This window comes from Cricetulus griseus, chromosome 6 (genome assembly GCF_003668045.3).
Source record: "Cricetulus griseus strain 17A/GY chromosome 6, alternate assembly CriGri-PICRH-1.0, whole genome shotgun sequence".
Lineage (NCBI taxonomy): Eukaryota > Metazoa > Chordata > Mammalia > Rodentia > Cricetidae > Cricetulus > Cricetulus griseus.
In genome coordinates this window covers 48,049,617-48,069,822 of record NC_048599.1, presented here as the reverse complement: position 1 = coordinate 48,069,822, position 20,206 = coordinate 48,049,617, and the positions used below count along the sequence as shown (strand labels likewise).

Below are 20,206 nucleotides of genomic sequence, written 5' to 3'. Positions count from 1 at the left end.
TTTAAGAAGCCAGGTGGTGGTGGGGCACGCCTTTAGTCCTAGCACGCAGGAGGCAGAGGCAGGTGGATCTCCTAAGTTCAAGACCAGCCTGGTTTACAAGAGCTAGTTCCAGGACAGCCTCCAAAGCCACAGAGAAAACCTGTCTTGAAAAACAAAAACAAAAAAAAAAAAAGGTTTAAGAAGCCTGCTGTTGCTGACTTTAAATGTTTTCTTCTCTGCTAGGAAGCAACTCTTCTGCCCTTGTTTGAACTAGATTAGGAAATGACTTCTTAGATTTAGGTCCTTTCTTTGATTTCACCATGACATTGGTGAGACCTGGTGTCCCAGCAAGACAGCTTCCCATTGCCCATCTTACTGCTGTCTGCACAGAGAAAAGAGAAAGTCTCTATCCAGTAAGAGTCTCTCGGAGGCTCCTTACCTGTTTCAGTGGGATCCCTAGTCTCCTTTGCTTCTTGCTGTCCACTGACTAATAGAAAAGCTCATTGTCAAACCTGGCTGTTTCTGAACTGTTTTTATATCTAAGTAAAGCATCATCAAGAGAAAATGCTGTGTCCTTCCCAGTTCCAGCCCAGCTCTGTCCCTGGAACCACCTTATATGCTCTGCCTTGACGGTCTTACCCCATTACCACTAAAACCCACATTGTTGGCTACTGGTAAAGCATCAGAAATGGTCTAGACGAGGGGTTAGTCTTTGGAGAGACACTCTCCCAGTATTCACTAGTAATTCACCTTAAGAAGGCTACCTAGACCATTTGAGTTTTATAATCTTTGATTCTTCTCTCCAAAGCTAACCCGTCAGGGATTTCTGTAATGGAAATTCTTGTGAATTGCCTAGACCTTTTACAGGGGAGGCTTTGTTAACTGGCTGAGAGGACAACTGGAGAGTATCATTCCTGCCAACTTTGGGGTTTCACTTTTCTTTTTCATCCCTTTCCACCCAGGGCTACCAAGAAAAGAACAAATTCATTGCTGCACAAGGTAATGCCAGTTTGTTTGTTTTTTTTCTTCTTCTTGGGCTTTAACCATGGTCCCATAGTGGGTTGAGGGTATGGGATTTTGCCCAAATACTAAATGAAATAATAGAAATACAGTAGCTTTTCTCTAATTATTACCACCTAAAAGTAATATAAGGGGCTGGGGGAATGGCTCAGTTGGTGAAGTGGTTGCTACGCAAACATGAAAACCTGAGTTCAGATTCCTAGCTCTTATATTAAAAGGCATGATAGCATGTACCTAACCCCAGTGCTGGAGCGGCAGACTGAAAGATCCTAGAGACTTCTGGCTAGCCAGCCTTTCTAGTTAACATGCTCTAGGTTAGTGAGTGTCTTCCAAAAAATGCAGTGGGGAGCAATTGAGGAAACCCTAATTTCACTTCTTATCCCCATAGGCAAACAAATGCACCTCTACAGAAATATGCAAATGCACACAAACACATATGAACATGTGCATGCATACTCTCATACACAGAAAGGAAGGAAGGAAGGAAGGAAGGAAGGAAGGAAGGAAGGAAGGAAGGAAGGAAGGAAGAACAGACAGACAATACATCCTACAGGTTTACAACCAATGACATTCATCTTGATGACTTAGTATCAGAAAGTCCTTTGGAGCTGGAGAAATGGCTCACACGTGCTATGGAATACATGTGAAGGTCAGAGACAACTTTGAACAGTTGTTTTCTCCTTCTGCTGTGGTCCCAGAGATTGAACTCAGATCATCAAGGTTGGCTGCAGCCAACTTTACCAACTGAGCTAGCTTGGTGCCTCCTGAGCTTTAATTGTTTTAAGTACATTTGGGGAGTTTCCTAAAACCTTCATTCCATAGCAGATCCAATATCCCTAACCCCTGGCAGTTTGGTTGCAAAAACTTCTGTTTACCACACCTTCTTCCATTCTTCTAGCCTCTTAGCTGTTAAAACCCATCTTTCTGTCATTGTATACAGCTTCTTTTTTTGTTTAGAAACTTCTTATGGCTTTCTGAGAAAGACTATGAAGAGTAAATTTGAATTCCAGCCTGAGGAGGTCATTCCACCTTTCTGGGATTGATGACAGTCACTCCAGAATATGACAGGACAGAATAAATGCCATAACTAGTATTTGGTTTATAGTCTAGACTGTATTCAGTAAGCAGTCATGACTTCTGATCCTTAACGCTTAGAAATCATTGTGCTCTTTCCTTTTTGGAAGCCTCCTGCCCACAATCCTAACGAAGTGTCTGGTACATACATGCCAGAAACATGGGAAATATTCAGTTAGCAGGTGGATGAATGGATAAATAGGGTAGATAGTTCCCCGAAGACATGTAGACACAAAAATCCCAAAAGTCAGGAATGAGTATTCTCAGTTTCCTAGCATTGTTTTTCCTCTTCCAATCTTCACTCTTGACTACTTTAGGACCAAAAGAAGAAACAGTGAATGATTTCTGGAGAATGATCTGGGAACAAAACACAGCTACCATTGTTATGGTAACCAACCTGAAGGAGAGAAAAGAGGTAAGTTGGAAATTTAAAAGCAAAACAAGTCTAGTAGAGGTCTGCTCTGCTGGAGCTCTAAGCTTGAGCCTAGCTGCCTTCTTTTTGTGGTTACTGTACTCATAGTTCATCCAGACAGGCTAATGTGTCTCTTCCTGTAGCCTGGAAACCTCTGATGAATCTCAGGGCAGGGGATAGTGGTGTCCATGGCACATTACCATATCTGGTGTTAAAACAGCTCATTCGAGTTCCAAAGTAACCAAAAAGGAAGAAGTGTGCCATTAGCTAGAAAAGAAAAAGGACTTTCCCCTCAGCTTCTCTAGTCCCTCAGTTTTCTGCAGCACACCCTAAAGCCTTTTGTATACCCTCAAGCTCATAGAAGGAGCTGTATGAACTAGCAGAGCCCCTGATAAGGGTGTGGCCAACAAGAGGACAATGAACTGAAGCCTACACCAAGTCCTGGTGGCAGCTTCCAATAGCTCCTTTCCTTTGTCGCCTGACCAGCTCTGTAGCCATAGTCAGTGCCAAACCTGGGTGACTTTAGTCACTGTTCTACTACTGTGAAGAGACACTGTGACCAAGGCATCTCTTATAAAAGGAAGCATTTTTTAATTGGAGCTTGCTTATGGTTTCAGAGGTTTAATACATTATCATCATGATGGCACACAGATGGATATGTTGCTTGAGAAGTAACTGAGAGTTCATTATCTGGATCTGTAGGCAGCAGAAAGAGAGAGCCCCTGGGCCTGGTTTGAGCTTCTGAAACCTGAAAGCCCACACCTAGTGACACACTTCCTCCAGCAAGACCACACCTCCCCCAACAAGGCCACACCTCCTAATCCTTCTCAAGGAGTGCCACCCGTGATGACTAAGCATTCAAATAGATGAGCCTATTTAGGGGCCATTCTTTTTTTTTTTTTTTTAAGATTTATGTATTATGGTGCTCTATCTACACATAGAGCCTACATGCCAGAAGAGGAGAGCATCAGATCTCATTGTAGATGGTTGTGAGCCACCATGTGGTTGTGGGAATTGAACTTGGGATCTCTGGGAGGGCAGCCAGTGTTCTTAACCAATGAGCAATCTCTTCAGCCCCTATTGGGTCCATTCTTATTCAAACCACTACACTGGGCCATAGATCAACCCACAGAGATGAATCCTCATCCAGTCTTTCTCAAGGATGGGCCTTCTGTCACCTTAACCCATTGTGGACCTCAGCAGCCCCACAGTGCTTAGAAGGGTAGTTTGGGGCATGTGGTGGTGGCACATGCCTTTAATGCCAGCACTCAGGAGGCAGAGGCAGTGACAGGCAGATCTCTGAGTTCAGAGCTAACCTGGTCTACAGAGTGAGTTCCGGGACAGCCAGGGCTACACAGAGAAACCCTATCTCAAAAAGAGGGGTGGGGGCGAAGGAAAAGGAGGAGTGCTTTGGGGGTGGGGTGGGTTTCATATTAGTATGCTTAAGCAGACTTTTAACTCTTGGAAGCTGTTAGGCCTCAGCCAACAGGAAGACCATGGTTTACAACAAGCCAAGTCCGTATGGGTGTACTGCAGTATCTCTGTCACAGCAAACTGCCAATCCCTCCTTCACACAGGCTTGCCCACCCCTAAGGCCTGACATGGGAGATTGTGGAAGGTAAAACAGTTTCCAGTTTGCTTTGAGCTGAGGGGTAGGAGTGGAAAAGATGGATAGGCCTGTGACTGAGGCTGGGCACAGTTGAAGGGAAAGAAGGTTACATAACCAAACCTTTAGCTGACTTAGGTGACAGAGGAGATACCGCCTTTATGGCTCCTTTCTCTCAGGCCCTTTACATCTGCCAGGACAGTCTTGGGTGAGAGATGTGTGTCTGTTTTCTTTAGTGTAAATGTGCCCAATACTGGCCAGACCAAGGCTGCTGGACCTATGGAAATGTCCGTGTGTCTGTCGAGGACGTGACTGTGCTGGTGGACTACACAGTACGAAAATTCTGCATTCAGCAGGTACAGTCTTCTGCCCCCTTTCTGGGCATTTTAGTAGGATCTGCTGACCATCAAGATCAGGGAAGGTCTGGGTTGTCCCTCTTCTTACTTGGGGTGTCAGGAATTGCATAAGTATGCAATCTGTGTGGATTCTGACCTCCAGGAACTGCTCTGTCAAAGCAAGGTTTTTATGATTGGGAGGAAAAGGACCTGTTCAAGTGAAGTTTGATCGCCTTGTATGTAACCAGACGGTGTAAAAAGAGGCTTCAGGAAGTGAGCAGTCTTCTGGGTGTTGTGTTCACCTCTCTAAAGATTCCTACCCCCAAGGGTGTAGTGAGACTATTGTAAGCCTTCCAGAGTGACCCTGGAGGCCTGAGCTGGGGTTGGGGGTTGGTGTGTTATGAAAGAGGACTTATCAAGAATCAGGAGCCCTGCTGGATGTGGTAGCACTGGGAGGCAGAGGCAGGAAGGAGGTTCTCTGACTAGGAGGCCACCCTAGTCTACATGGTGAGATCCTGTCAAAAAGAAAAAAAGAACCAGGAGCCCTGCATTGAGTCTGACCCTGCTGTTTACTGTAACATCTTTTGGACTTAGATCAGCTCATTTAGTTCTGAGTTCCACCTTTGTTTGTAGACCAAGAGCAACAGTAGCAGTTTGGCCTATTGTGTGGAGAGGATTCTCCATCTGTGATTAGAGCCTGTCTGGGTGCCCCTCACATTTCCATCATCCTGACAACCCCTGTTACACCTTCCCTACCCTTGTGCTGCCCTCCTGTGGCTATCAGAGCAAACACACAGACTCTCCTCCCTTAACAGGTGGGCGACGTGACCAACAGAAAACCACAGCGCCTCATCACTCAGTTCCATTTTACCAGCTGGCCAGACTTTGGGGTGCCTTTCACCCCAATTGGCATGCTCAAGTTCCTCAAGAAGGTGAAAGCCTGTAACCCTCAGTATGCAGGGGCTATCGTGGTCCACTGCAGGTCAGTGTGGCCTGACCCTTGCCCACTTTCTGCCCCCTTGGACAGAGCAATAAAAACAGCACAGGGACCCTGACTAAGGAGGCTGACACAGAAGAAATGCATAGCTGGGACCCCAGGCAGCAGCCAGAGAGAATCCTCTAGTTCTATTGTGGAAAGAGGGGAGTTAGGCAACTCACTCTGGTTCTAAAATAACTGTGAAGGAAGACTTGAGCCAGAGGCTATATCTTACCTGTAGGAGCAGTATTTGTAGGTATAGAATTTGTTCACTGGTCCCCATTATTTTCAGTGTATACTCCTGACAATACTTGAGATAAAATCTACTTTGCTATCATATTGTTGGAGTTAATGTACCTTTCTTCGTAGGAGGGCAGCCCTCCAAGGTTAGGAGTGAAGACTCAGCTGTGAAGCCAAGTGAGTGGATCAAGTGCTGGCTCTGTACCCTTGCCACCTTGAGACCCTTTTAAGTATCAGGGTAACCAGGCCCTGATAACTATAGAGACCAGGAGTTCCTAGCACAGTAGGATTACTGGTTCTAGGGCAGTGCCAGCTATACCCCTTGGAAATTAGAATTTAGCTGCCTGGAGAAAGCCTGAGGCTGTGCCACCCTTCCCTGTCTGCTCCCACAAGTTATACCTGGCATCCACTAACCAGTTGCTCTCTGGCTACAGTGCAGGTGTTGGGCGCACTGGTACATTTGTTGTCATCGATGCCATGCTGGACATGATGCATTCAGAACGGAAAGTGGATGTCTATGGTTTTGTGAGCCGGATCCGGGCCCAGCGCTGCCAGATGGTACAGACAGATGTGAGTGACCTGTGGGTACAGCAAGGGAAGAGCTTTCCAATGCGAGGACATCTGCCTACTCTGAGGATTTCAAGTTCACATGAGCATCACATATGTGTATATATGTGCATGCACACACCCATGTAATATGGAATACATGTGTTGGTTAGAGGACAAATTGCAAGTTCTTCTGCCACATATTTAAAGAAACCAAGCATGGGAGCCGGAGATGTGACTCCGTGGTTAAGAGCACTAGCTGCTCTTCCAGAGGATCCAGGGTTAGCTCCCAGCATGTACTTGGCAGCTAACAGCCATCTATAACTCCAATGCCAGGAGATCCAACACCCTCTTCTGGCTTCTGTGGACGCTGGGCATGCATGTGGTACTTATACATACATGAGACAAAACACTCATCCACATAAAGTAAATATTTAAAAAATTTTTACTTTACTTTTTAAAAAATTTAAAAAATATTTAAAAAATATTTTTAAAAAGAAATAAAGTGCCAGGCATGGTAGCATACACCTTTAATTCTAGCACTTGGGAGGCAGAGGCAGGCAGATCTCTGAGTTTGAGGCCAGCCTGGTCTACAAAGTGAGTTTCAGGACAGATAGGGCTGTTACACATAGAAACCCTATCTCAAAGAAACAAAACAAAAAAAAGTGAAAGAAATTGAAATAACACATAGCAGAGGTTGTAGCTTTATGGCTAGGGGAAGCAGGAAGGCATCTGTCCTTTCCACTAGACCTTATGGATATGGGAATCATTTTTAATGAGTGCTGAATGATGCAGCCAAGTCCAAGAGCAGAAGTGAGATGGACTCTGTGGTCATGGCACAGATGTGAGATAGAGGCAGGCTGGAGTCTTAAGACCTTGCAGACTTTCACAGTCTTTGTGTGTGTCCAGTTCCTGACTCTTTGGACTGTGGAATCTGGCAGTCTAGGACCCTATCTCCCAAGCTAAGCACCCCCAGGGGAGCTCATGCTTTCAAGTTCTGCTTCATTGTGTGAATACATCACTTTATTCCTGATAAAATCAAAGGAAAAGTAGACTGAGTAAAGATGGCACTAGGAGTGAGCTGGTGCCATGATGTGTGTAACAGACCTCTGTATGATCTGAATTTCAGATGCAGTACGTCTTCATATACCAGGCCCTTCTGGAACATTATCTGTACGGGGATACAGAACTGGAAGTGACTTCTCTGGAAACCCACCTGCAAAAAATTTATAACAAGATCCCAGGGACTAGCAACAATGGATTAGAAGAGGAGTTTAAGGTGAGTTGAAGCTGGGCAGCCTCCTTACTAAAGGAACCACAGAGTCTGGAAAAAATAGATCTAGGAAAAATGCTAATTCTGTGTGTATCACAGCCAGTGGTAGTCAAGTAGGCCAGAAATGTATAGTCTTGCATGTTAGAATCACTTGAATTGTCTTTAAGGAAAATGAATAGGAAAATGGTTTTTCTTTAACTCCCTCAGCACTCCTAGATGATTATGATGTACAGAAATATTCAGGCCAGATAAAAAGTCTTTTGGGCTGGGCGGTGGTGGTGCACACCTTTAATCCCAGCACTTAGGAGGCAGAAGCAGGCAGATCTCTGAGTTCAGGGCCAGCCTGGTCTACAAAGTGAGTTCCAGGACAGCCAGGACTGTTAATATAAAGATACTCTGTCTTGAAGAAAGAGAGAGAGCGCTACAAACTAGGCATGGTGGGGTGTGCCTGTAACCCCACTACTGGGGAAACAGGTAAGGAAGGGGATAGTCACTGGCCATCCAACCAACTGGCTGCAACAGCAAGCTCCAAGTTCTGTGAGAGGACCCCGTCTCAAAAAGTAAGGTGGGGAGTGATATAGTAGGATGCCCACCATCAGCGTCTGGCCTCCATATGTGCACACATGTACATACACCGTACCATACATACAGCACACCATATACATAAGGAAACAGCCTCGGAACCAGGAAGAAAGAATACAATTTGAATATTTTTCTAAACAGCAAAAGAGTAACCCAAAAAATTCAAGGCCAGAAGAGTCTAAAGAGGTTCCACAGGGGCCTAGAAGGCATTGCTTTTCAAACACTATTGACTTCTTACTAAGCTTAAAGACAGAAGAATTACATGTGGAAATGGAGATAGAGCACCATAGGGAAGAGGAAATGCATGAAGTCAGGGGACCTAGAGGTATGGGCCTCGTGACTGGCAAGAGTCTTCTCAGGTTCATTTACTGGGAACAATAGTGTCTCCCTTCTTACTTCATTCAGAAGTTAACTTCAATCAAAATCCAGAATGATAAGATGCGTACTGGAAACCTTCCAGCCAACATGAAAAAGAACCGGGTTTTACAGATCATTCCATGTAAGTACCTCTCCCCACCCCAGAGTCTTACTGCTCCAGCATCTCAGGTGTGGTGATTGGCCTGAAATCAAGAGTCATCGCATTGCCTTGTTTCTTGAAGTTCTCTAGTGGTTTCAAGAAATAAAAAGCACAAAATAAAATAAAAAGCATAAAAGCCAAAAAAAAAATGGTATCTTTGCGCCACTGACTTACGAGATTGGTAAGGGGAGTGAATCTTGGTAAACTGCAAGCCATTCATTGTCCTCCTTGCAGATGAATTTAACAGAGTAATCATTCCAGTCAAACGGGGTGAAGAGAACACAGACTATGTGAATGCATCCTTCATTGATGTAAGTGATGAATATGTCCCTGAATCTGTCCCATGGGGCTTTCTAATATCTCCCTCACATACCTACTTGAGAAGAACTTCTTTTAAGTCAATGAACAGCTACTGAACTCCTCCCACCTACCCAATCTGAGTACTAGGCCTGTCTAGCAACAAAACAGAATGTAAAGGAGACACGCTACATATTTCCAGATGAGGACCTTATAACATAATCATGTCTAAGAATCTAAAACTGATCTAATCTTTCCTGTTTGTACTGTCTTTCTCCTAGCTCCATCTCCCTGCTTCCCTTCCCCCAATATGATCCTTGGTCAGAGAGTTCTTTCTGGAATCTGTGTGCCTCCAAGCAGTCCCTGTCACTTGTCTTTTATACTCACCCCTCCTTGACAAACCACCTCTGAGATTAACCTGACCCATACAGGGCTACCGGCAGAAAGACTCCTACATTGCCAGCCAGGGCCCTCTTCTCCACACAATTGAGGACTTCTGGCGAATGATCTGGGAATGGAAGTCCTGCTCCATCGTAATGCTAACAGAACTGGAAGAGAGAGGCCAGGTGAGCTCAAGCAGACCCCTGGGATATGAGAGACAAAAAGGTCAGGGGTGACTGTAATGAATACCTAGATCTTTCTTTGATGATGTCCTGACATATCAATAGCCTGTTGGTATCTAAACAGTCCTCAGCTTCTTCCAGGACTGGAGAAGCAGAGAAGCCTGAGCCTCCAGCTGATTCCAGACATTCTCACCATTCTCTTTTCTCCTCTACCCACCCCTCAGACTAGCCTTTGCACACGCCCTCTCCACCCTACCAGGTAGTGCAAAGCCAGTGGGAAAAGAATTGTATAGCCAGGCCAGGGCTCTGAAGTAGAAGTTCCTGAATGTCCTTAAGACAGGGTCACCTTTTATAATTACTACACAAAAGGAAAATGGAGTTTAAGAAATATAAAGTGAAAAAAAAAACAAATAAATTTTAAAAAACAAAAAGAATTTTAGACCAGATATGGAGGTGCACACTTTTATTTTTTTAATATAATTATTTCAAATTAAAAAAAAACAACAAAAGAAAATACAACATCCTAAAAAAAATTTACTGGCAATACAAATTCCTATGAAGTTTGCTGTGCTACCATAAGAAACTAAAGAAACCATTAAATATTTAGGAACATTAAACATCAAAAGCTTTAAATCTAACTGTACGCTGTAGCCCCTAAAAAAAGCTACAAACTCCTTTTTTAAAAAAGTATTTTCTCTACAAAGAATTTTATCAGCTATACAAAAATCTGTACAGTTTTTATACTGAAGAGGTGCATACTTTTAATCCCAGCACTATGGAGGTAGAGGCAGAGGCTCTCTGAGATTGAAGCTAGCCTGGTCTACATAGCAAGTTCCAGGACAACTGGGGCCACATAATGAGACCCTGTCTCCAAAAAAAAAAAAACAACCTTAGAAGGGGTTTCCTTAGGACTAGGGACAGGAAGAGAGAACGGCCCAGTGCTGGACCAGGAGCTTCATAGCACAAGTTTATGGTCTTTTTTTTTTTTTTTGGAAAAAAAGACTTAAAGCCAATTTAAAAGTAGTGTTGTATGGCATTCCAACTATACAGAGACCTCAAAGATGCCCTAGTTCAGCTCATCAGTGTAGGAAATTGCTCCCCAGTCTGTTCCTCATCATGCAGCCGCTACAGGGCCCCCCCAATTTCAGGGTATCATCTTTCATCTCTTACTTCAGGCTGTGCTTATTTTTTGAAGCTTCTTTGCATCAAGGTTGTGCACTGTAGTAGATAGGTGAGTCACTGTCCATGGCCATCCCTTCACAGGGATCAGAATCAGTAGAGTGAGCCTAGAGAAGTAGTGTGGCCTGGTAAAAGTTATTTCTAAGCTATAGTAAAGAGTTAGGCCTTTATACCAAAGTAGAGAGTCTTTGAGAGGCTGGAGAGATGGTTCAGCGGGTAGTGCTTGCTGCACACTCAAGAAGACCAGCTTTGGGTCCCAGTACCTGTGTAATAAGCCAGGAATTCCACACAGTCCTGTAACCCTGCCTCCAGTGGGCAGAGACAGGATTACTGGGGCTTTCTTGTTTCCATCCTCACTGAGAAAATGAAAGCCTGAGTTCAGGGAGAAGCCTTGCCTCAAAGGCCTAAGTGAGGAGTAAAAAGACACATGATGCCTTTCTGGCCTCCTCCTTATGCACACTGGCATGCACGCACGCACCCCTCACACACACACACACACACACACACACACACACACACACACACATATGCACAAAAACACCAGTTAATTTTTTTTTCCAGAAAAAGCCTTTGACAAATCTAATTTGTATATCTCTTAAAAGCTTTCTGGGGTTAGTGAGATGGCTCAGTGGAGGAAGGTGCTTGCCACTAAGCCTAACAACCCCAAGTTCTATCCCCCAAGTCCCACATAGTGGAAGGAAAGAATCAACTCCTGCAAATTGTTCTCTGACCTCCATATGCACCCCATAGCACATTCATACATACAAAAAAAGAATGAGTTCTTTTATAAACAGAACTCTTTGCTCCGGCAAGGTAGCACACACCTGCAATCCCAGCACTTAGGAGAGGCAGATGTAGGAGGATCATCACTCTTTAACTCAACTCGGAACCCATCTGTCTTAGTTAGGGTTTCTACTGCTGGGAAGAGATACTGTTGACGACTGCTGCTCTTATACAGGAAAACATTTGATTGGGATGGCTTACATTCTCAGAGGTTTAGTCCATTATCATGGTGGCATGAAGCAGACATGGAGAAGTAGTTGAGAGTTCTACATCTCACATAGGCAACAGGAAGTAGTTGAGCATATGTGAGAGCAAATCACCACACCATCTAAATAAAAAGTGCACCTTTTACTCAATTGCTCCTGTCACAAGCCTAGAGTAGGGTCACATGGCCCCTCCATGCAGTCTCTGTTGGTGAGTCCTGATAGCTGCTGAACGTGCCACTTTTTACAGCTTAACCGCTGCACTCAACATTTTCTCTGACCTGGTGAGGTACAGACATGTGGGACAGTAGGGATGCCTCCCATGTGTTCTGCCAGCACAGGTCCTCACCTTGAGCAGCCTGACTCCACTCTTTCTGTGTCCTGCCCAAACCTTAATTCTTCATGTAGCAGCCAAATGGTGCCTTTTTGAAAAATAAAAATGTAATCATGTCACCCTTTATCTTAAAATCCTGCTTGAATTTGTAGAGATCTTACTAAAAATACCCATGCATGTACAATTTAGGACTTTTTAGTGGTGACAGATAGTTCCCAAACTTGGTTTCAGCCCTTCCTCTTCATCTCACTTATTTATGATAGATCAGATCTCATGTGTCTCAGGATGGCCTCAAGGCCACTGTAGAGCCAAGGATGGCCTTAAACTTTTGATCTTCCTGCCCCCACATCTCCAGTGCTGGGATTACAGGTGTAAACCACCATGACTAGTTTTTTCTATGTTGGTGAACAAACCCAGGGCTTCAGATATGCTCGATAACTTAGCTGCATCCCCAGCCCTGTTTGTTTCTGAAATTCTGACAGTATTTCCCAGGCTGGCTTTTAAATCACCATCCTTTTAACAGAGGTGGTGGCCCATGCCTTTAATCCTGGTACTCCAGAGGCAGAGGCAGGAGGATCTCTTTTGAGTTCAAGGCCAGCCCAGGCTATATAGTACTGTAGCCCCTGACCTCCCACTCCTCTCCCATCTGTTCCTCCAGGAGAAATGTGCCCAGTACTGGCCATCTGATGGCCTGGTATCCTACGGAGACATCACAGTGGAGCTGAAGAAGGAGGAGGAATGTGAGAGCTACACTGTCCGAGACCTCCTCGTCACCAACACCAGGGTAAGATGGGCATTGGGTGGGACTGCTCCTACCGGAAAAGTAAGGCTTCCGCTGCTTGTCTGATGCCCCGTCTTCCAAAGGAGAACAAGAGTCGGCAGATCCGGCAGTTCCACTTCCATGGCTGGCCTGAGGTGGGCATCCCCAGTGACGGGAAGGGCATGATCAACATCATCGCAGCAGTGCAGAAGCAGCAGCAGCAGTCGGGGAACCACCCCATCACTGTGCACTGCAGGTACTGTGACCCTCCCCTCCCCGCACAAGGAGCCCAAAGAAATGGGCGCAGGGGTGAGGGGTGGACACACACAACAGAGTGCTGGTGAGCACCATGGTGTTTGATGAGCTGGACAAGTGGGTAGTCAGAGGGCATGGATGTTGGAGTCTGAATTCCCACAGCATGTGCTGAGGAAGTGTTAATAACGTTCAGATCCTGAGTGACTCAAGAGAGCAAAAAGAGAGGCCAGCACTGGAGAGACCTGCTGGCTAGGTCATGTGGGGGTGTGGGCCTGCTCTCCTGAAGTATGGGAAAGGAGAAAAGAGTATTTTGGCAATGGTTAGGGGAGGGAGGATCAGTGAACAAGCCAGGTGTGGTGGCACACACCCTTAATGCCAGCACTTGGGAGGCAGAGGCAAGGGGATCTCTGAGTTCAAGACCAGCCTGGTCTACAGAGTGAGTTCCAGCACAACCAGGGCTACAGAGAGAGACCCTGTCTCAAAGACACCACCCCACCCCCCAAAAAAACAAAAAAAACAATGAGACTAAGAACAGAGGAAAAGTCAATAATGCCTCCCAGGTTTGAGTTCAAATTAGTAATAACATTGACATAAGCAACAAAAGAACAATGGTAAGAAGGTTTACTTTGGGAGCAAATGACTCCTATTTGAGATGGTGTTATAGGAGGAGACTAACATTAGGGGGCTAATATTAGCTAGCATGCTCAAGACTCTGAGAGGAATCCCTAGCACACCTAGGGAAGAAAAGAAAAAGTTTATCCTGAGGTATGTCCTTAATAGTGAAGTCTCACCGGTCATGTTGCACGCATTTAATCCCAACACTCAGGAAGCAGAAGTAGGCAGATCTGTAAATTCAAGGCCAACCTGGTCTACATAGTGAGTTCCAGAACAGCCAAGGCTATGTAGTGAGACCCTTAAAAAAAAAAAAAAAAAAAAGTACAGTCTCTCAAAACATTTGCCCCTACTCTAGGACTGAGGATGTAACTTCATATATCATATAAAACCAAGCATGTTGGCACATGATCTGTGATCCCAGTACTCAGGAGGTGGAGGCTGGAGGTTCAGAAGTTCAAGGTTATCCTTGACGAGATAGCAAAACAGTTAAAAAGTATATCAGTACTAACTTCCAAGTTCTCCTCTTCCCATTTCAGTTATACTGTGAACAGTGTGTGTGTGTGTGTGTGTGTGTGTGTGTGTGTGTGTGTGTGTGTGTGTGTGTGTTTCATCCTGACACTCCATTGCAGCTCCCCCCGTTTGGACAACCTATGGCCTCAAGATGACTGGAGACAGTGGCCTGTCACACGGCACAAGCCACTCATCTCTGTGACATACTTTAATAGCTTCTCTTGTGGTTTTCATCTTCATGAGCTGTTCCTTCTCTGTGCCTAAGCTGTTTCTGCCCTTTCTGTGGCCCAGTCTTTGACTTCCAGTTTAACAGACAGTGCTTTTAGGTAGCCCATCTAAACTCCTTGCTCATAATATCCACTACCAAATCTCAGTCGCTTGTTCAAACTCTCCCTTAAACTCCATATTGCTGTTTCTGGCATTTGTGTATCTAGTATTCAACATTTCAACACAGGTATCTGATGCTTAAGATTCAGGTCATGCTGGGACGTGGTGGCGCATGCCTTTAGTCCCAACACTCAGGAGGCAGAAGCATGTGGATCTCTGTGAGTTCAAGGCCTGCCTGATCTAGAGTGAATTCCAGGACAGCCAAGACTACACAGGAAAACCCTGTCTCCAAAATAAAAAAAAGATTCAAGTCATAACTCCTATCTTCCTTCCAGATCTTCCCCAAATTAGTGTTCTTTCCACTCCTGCTTAACTCTTTTATTGTTGTCTTAATTTTTACTTTTTATGTAAGGGTGTTTTGTCTACATGTGTGTCTCTGTACTGTGTACATCCCTGGTGCCCAAGGAGACCAGAAAAAAAGGCATTGGATCCCTGGAACTGAAGTTACAGATGGCTTTGAGCTGCCATGTGGGTGCTGGGAATGAAACCTAAGTCCTCTGGAAGAGCAGCCAGTGCTCTTAACCATCCAGCCACCTCTCTAGACCTCCCTTTTTATTTGTACTTGTTTTTAGTTTTGTTTTTAGAACTATATCAACCAAGCTGGCCTCTAACTTACAGAAATCTACCTACCTCTGCCTCCCAAGTGCTCAGATTAAAGGTGTGCGACACCACTCTTAGGACATGCTTAACTCTTGATTAGAAGGCTTAGAACTAGCCTGTTCTCCTCCCACTCTCCACATCATATCAGAGCCATCAGTAAATCCTGTTCTACCTGCCTCCTCTTCTCAAAACCCAAATACTTCTTACTACCTCCCCCACAGCTCCTCAGTCTAAGCTGCCTTCCCTCCCATACTGGCTTCCTGGTAGGTCCCCCTTCTCCCCACCTCCCCCTCGCTCCTCCCCCTTCCTAACGCAGCAACCTTAAAATCTTGAAAGAAGTTTGACTTCGGGTCAGGGAGATGGTTCTGCTGGTAAAAGCAAGCCTGCCTCAACAAGGTAAAAGCTGTCTTCTAATCTCCGTGTGTACACTGTGTGTGTGCATGCCTCCATGCCCTGCAGCCTGTCCACACACTCACACTCCCCTCATACACAAATAAATGTAGGTTTTTACAAAAAGGATCAGTAAGAGTGGACCACTCCTACCTAGAATCCCAACAAGTCTTAGTATGATGTGAGGTCTCTTTGCTAGTCTGCTAGGCATACCCAGCCAGCATTCTCCTGGACTCTTATCTATACCTACCTTTCTCCCTTCCCTTCTGCACCAGATCCAGGTCTATGGTTTCAGCACCTCCATCCCCTAATAGGCTTGTTTCCAGATAGCCAGCCATAGTGCATCACTGTCACTTTGGTGTCTGCCCATGCAACATCCTTTCAGAGAGCCTTCCCTGACCATCCTACCTGGAGCTCTGTTCCTAGGAGGACTGCTGAGTTCACAGCCCCTGTCATAGAGCAGGTACTCAGTGTCTGGTAAGAGAATCAGCTGGTAATATTGGACAAAGTGGATCATGTTAAGATGGAAGTTTGGATCCCTTAGAAAGAATGGAAAGGAATCGCCAAACACCAGGGCAGAAAATTTGAGTCAGCAGATGGTGAAGACAACCTAGTCATTGGAGGTAGACAGCAAGAAATCAAGCTGGCAGGGTATGTGAAAGTTGTCACCACAGTCTCACAAGCACATCCTCAATGCACACAGGAAGGGCGGCAAAAATCCGTATCACCTCTTTCAGAGCTTTGCTCTCACAAAGCTCCAGGCTAAGAGGGCAGAGGTGAGCATGGGTCTCCTGTTCCACTGACACCTTCCCCTGGCAGCTCCATGGATGACTCATCTGCAGAAGCACCCTCAGCCTGCATCTGCTCCTCCTACACTTGCCCCTCAGGATAGACAGCTACAGACAGCAGGTGTGGTAAGTGTGTCTGCTCTGTTTCAGCGCCGGGGCAGGACGGACAGGGACCTTCTGTGCCTTGAGCACAGTCCTGGAGCGCGTGAAAGCAGAAGGAATTTTGGATGTCTTCCAAACTGTCAAGAGCCTGCGGCTACAGAGACCACACATGGTCCAGACACTGGTATGCTACACATCTCTGTGTGACTACACTAGCCACAGCTCTTCCCTGTCAGGAGCAAGCCTTCAGAGCAAGCCTCATAGTCAGAAGACAGGAAGTGCCTTGGGAAGCAGGGTCAGAGTGGGAGCACAGTCTGTGACCAGAAGAAATAGAAGAGGTTAGAAGGAAGTGCCTGGAGCCTGGGGAGATAGTTCAGTGGGTAACGGCGTTTGTTCTGCAAGCATGCAAATCTGAGTTCAAATCCCCAGCACCTACCTAGAAGGCTGGGATGGCTGTCTGTATCTGTAACCTCAGCATCGAGGGCAGACACAGGCAGACTCCAAGAGCTCACTGGCCAGCCAGCCTAGCTGAAACAGCCATCTCCTAGTTGGGTGAAAGACCTTCTGTCAAGGGACTAAGATGAGAGCAGTTGAGGAACATGCCCTACTTGATGCTCAGGCCTACAAGTACACAACCACACCTGAATACCCACATGCACACATCACACATGCACGCACTCACCCCCACACACGTGTGCAGAGGAATGCCTGAATAACCCATCAGCTTTGTCTGTGCTCTGCTTTGGGTTCTGGTAGGAAGGAGTGGGCAGGAGTGCCTGCCTTTTTGTCACTTGGCCTTCCTGCTCAGAGATCTGACTCTTGTCAGTCTGTGTATGCACAAAGGTTTTCCCCAATCTTGTGGAGCAGGGAAAGGTTTGAGGGGAATGTGAGTCTTAGATCTGAGAGGAGATGAAGCTTTTGGAGTTAGGATTCATCTCAGCCTGGCAGCCTGGGCAAGATAAGGGTCACTCTAGGTGCCCTGTGTTCAGCCTCGCAGCTTCCGTCTGACACTGCAGAACCTAGAACTGTCCTCCCATGTCTGGTCAGCTGTCTGTGGATGATCTGCTGAAGTCCACAAACATTCTTTTTTCCCTCAGTTTTTCATTTCCAAAACTGAGTCTGTTAGGCCATGGTAGTGATACACACCTTTATTCCCAGCACCCAGGAGGCAGAAGCAAGTAAATCTCTGAATTCTAAGCCAGCCTGCTCTACATAGTGAGTTCCAGGCCAGCCAAGGACAATATGAGATGTCTAAATAAAAAGTGAGGGGTGGGGTCCATTAGGAACTGGGCTTCCGCAGTCCCTCTGGTGACTAGTTTTCTCCCTGCTTCTGCTCGTTCTTTAGGAACAGTATGAATTCTGCTACAAGGTGGTGCAGGAGTACATCGATGCCTTCTCAGACTATGCCAACTTCAAGTAACAGGTGACAAGGCCCACAGACAGGAGAATTGCCTTTAATATTTTGTAATATTCTGTTTTGTTAATATACCCAAAATTGTATATATCTTATAACTGTTTTAGAAATGGCACATAGGCTTCTATTACCTACTAGGTGGAGATTTTGTATGTAAATGTGTTAGCACTGATAGTCTTTTTTCCAGTGTTTTATTGGGGAATTAAATAGTGTGATATTTGGATTGATATCATGAAATCCTCAGCCTGGAAATTGGGCTCAATTATTCTTTGCTTTAAATCTTTTCCTAAAGAAGATAAACGTAAAACTCATTCCAGGTAGCTCGGTGCCAACTAAAACAAAGCACAAAGTTCTCAGAGCTCTTGAGGAAATGGTTGCCTCACTATCCCCATGCAGGCCTCTTTCCCTCCCTGTACTGTAAATATCCCTCCCCTTTCCAGTTCACCCTTGTCTCCCCCTCCTACATCCCAGTGTCAGCTACCCCCAGCATGGGGAATAATGAGACCAGAGCGGCATCTCTGGCACCACACTAGGGATCATCAGGTAATAAAAACTTTTGATTCCCTGAGGAAATGTTGGTCCCTTTATCTTGGGCAGGGCAGCCTTACTAGGCTGGGGTTCTCTTGGGTTGTCCCTAGTCCTGCTGTTGGCTGCTGTCTCTCAGTTCCCTAGTTCTGTTTTCTATCAAGTGTAGTCATCCCAGCCACCCACCCAGCTGTGCTACCTAGGACAAGCAGCTAGGTTCTCACTGAGTTTCTCTAAGGGAAAGGACACCAGGGGCAGAGTACCTGGTGCAGACTTGAGCTGAGGCCGGTCTAGCCTGTCTAGTTTCTATCCAGTTTTTAATTGTTTTCTGGCGATGTGTTTATTTCTGTGTGTAAATGTGGGCACACACATGCCACTGCACACTAGTGTTGAGGAGTTGGGTCTCCTGTCAGCTTGTTTTTGAGGCAGGGTGTATTAGTCGCTTTTCTACTGCTGTGATGACCAAGGCAACTTATAGATGAACGTATTCAATTTAGGGTGCTCAGTTCCAGGGGTGAGTCTGTGACTGCCATGGAAGAGCATGGCAGCAGCTGAGAGCTCACATCTTGATGAGAGAGAGAGAGAGAGAGAGAGAGAGAGAGAGAGAGAGAGAGAGAGAGAGAGAGAGAGACTGGGAATGGCGTATGCTTTTGAAATCTCAAAGCCCAGCCTCAGTGACACCCTCCTCCAATGAGGCTACACCTCCTAATCCTTTCCAAACAGTTCCACCAGCTGGGGTCCAAATGTTTGAACATATGAGCCTATGAGGGCCATTCTCATTTTTGTTGTTTTTGTTTTGTTTCTTTGTTTTTGATAGGAGAACTGGGCTGGAATTATAGACACTGCTAGAACCTAGGCCTAAGGCTGTCCAGGGCTATTTTGGAAGCATGATCTTGCCACCACATCCAACTTTTTTTTGTTGTTGTTGTTTTTGTTTTTGTTTTTCGAGACAGGGTTTCTCTGTAGGTTTGTAGACTGTCCTGGAACTCTCTTTGAAGACCAGGCTGGCCTCAAACTCACAGAGGTCTGCCTGCCTCTGCCTTCTGAGCGCTAGGATTTAAGGCATGCGCCACCACCTCCTGGCTACATCCAACTTTTTTTTTTCTCCTTGTTTGTTTTGTTTTTTGAGACAGGGTCTTACTACATAGCCTGAACTGACCTGAATCTCACTCTGTAGCCCAGGCTGGCCTTGACCTCATAGAGATCCACCTACCTCTGCCTCCCAAAATCACCATGCCCTGCCAGTCCTTCCATTTCTGATGCCAATATCCTGAGGATGTAATTCTCATCCCCATGATGGGAACTAGGCCACTGCTGCCAACCTGGAATAGGAAGGCTCTCAGAAAGCAAGCAACTTCATTTTTACAAACAGAAGCAAAAGCTACACTTTGTGTTTTCACTGGCTACAACTCGGGCCTGTAGAGCATTATAAACAGCTTCCCAGCATAGCAGGAGGTGTTCCTGTTCCACAGCTGGGCAAAGATGTAGAGCTGGGCATGCCCTCCGCTCCTCAGGGGCTTCAGCAGTTACCCTCGTTCCACAGAGGCACAGGCAGAGGTAAGTGCTATTGGACTGCTCAGAAAATGGGCAGCTTACACTAGACCCAAGGGGTGCTGAGAATTTAGGTGAGTAGAAAGGAAAGGTCAGAGCCAGGGTGGAGGGTGCTGCACAGATCTCTGAGTTCAAGGCCAGCATAGTCTACAGAGTTCCAGGACAGCCAAGGCTACAAAAAAAGGGAAGGTGGCAAGTGAGTTGAAGCTGCCAGGAGCCTTCAAATCTAGACAGAGTGGTTGTGCAAAGGAAGCCTAGTCATGTGCCACATACTCACAATATTTGTGTGAAAGAAATGAGACAGCTCAGTGGTTAAGAGCACTTGTTGCTCCTGCAGAGGACCCGGGATCTGTTCCTAGCACCCACATGATGGCTCACAACCATCTAGTT

General features: G+C 45.8%; 1 protein-coding gene across 4 annotated transcripts in view; it reads left to right on the top strand.

Annotated features, from left to right (window-relative positions):
* The window catches only part of Ptpra (protein tyrosine phosphatase receptor type A), a 106,999-nt gene extending 88,686 nt beyond the window's left edge, over positions 1-18,313 (top strand). For 2 of the 4 annotated variants that reach the window (XM_027421796.2, XM_027421795.2), the window contains 13 exons: positions 942-978; positions 2,391-2,488; positions 4,328-4,447; positions 5,242-5,408; positions 6,077-6,212; positions 7,318-7,467; positions 8,449-8,542; positions 8,795-8,871; positions 9,289-9,423; positions 12,578-12,703; positions 12,784-12,935; positions 16,375-16,510; positions 17,672-18,308. In XM_027421796.2, the coding sequence (XP_027277597.1) occupies positions 942-978; positions 2,391-2,488; positions 4,328-4,447; positions 5,242-5,408; positions 6,077-6,212; positions 7,318-7,467; positions 8,449-8,542; positions 8,795-8,871; positions 9,289-9,423; positions 12,578-12,703; positions 12,784-12,935; positions 16,375-16,510; positions 17,672-17,746 (1,503 nt within the window). In that variant the 3' untranslated portion in view covers positions 17,747-18,308. Of the gene's footprint in view, positions 1-941; positions 979-2,390; positions 2,489-4,327; positions 4,448-5,241; positions 5,409-6,076; positions 6,213-7,317; positions 7,468-8,448; positions 8,543-8,794; positions 8,872-9,288; positions 9,424-12,577; positions 12,704-12,783; positions 12,936-16,255; positions 16,344-16,374; positions 16,511-17,671 lie in introns of those variants that run through there. The other 2 variants (XM_027421798.2, XM_027421797.2) reach the window with 2 other exon arrangements.
* The last annotated feature ends 1,893 nt before the right edge of the window (positions 18,314-20,206 follow it).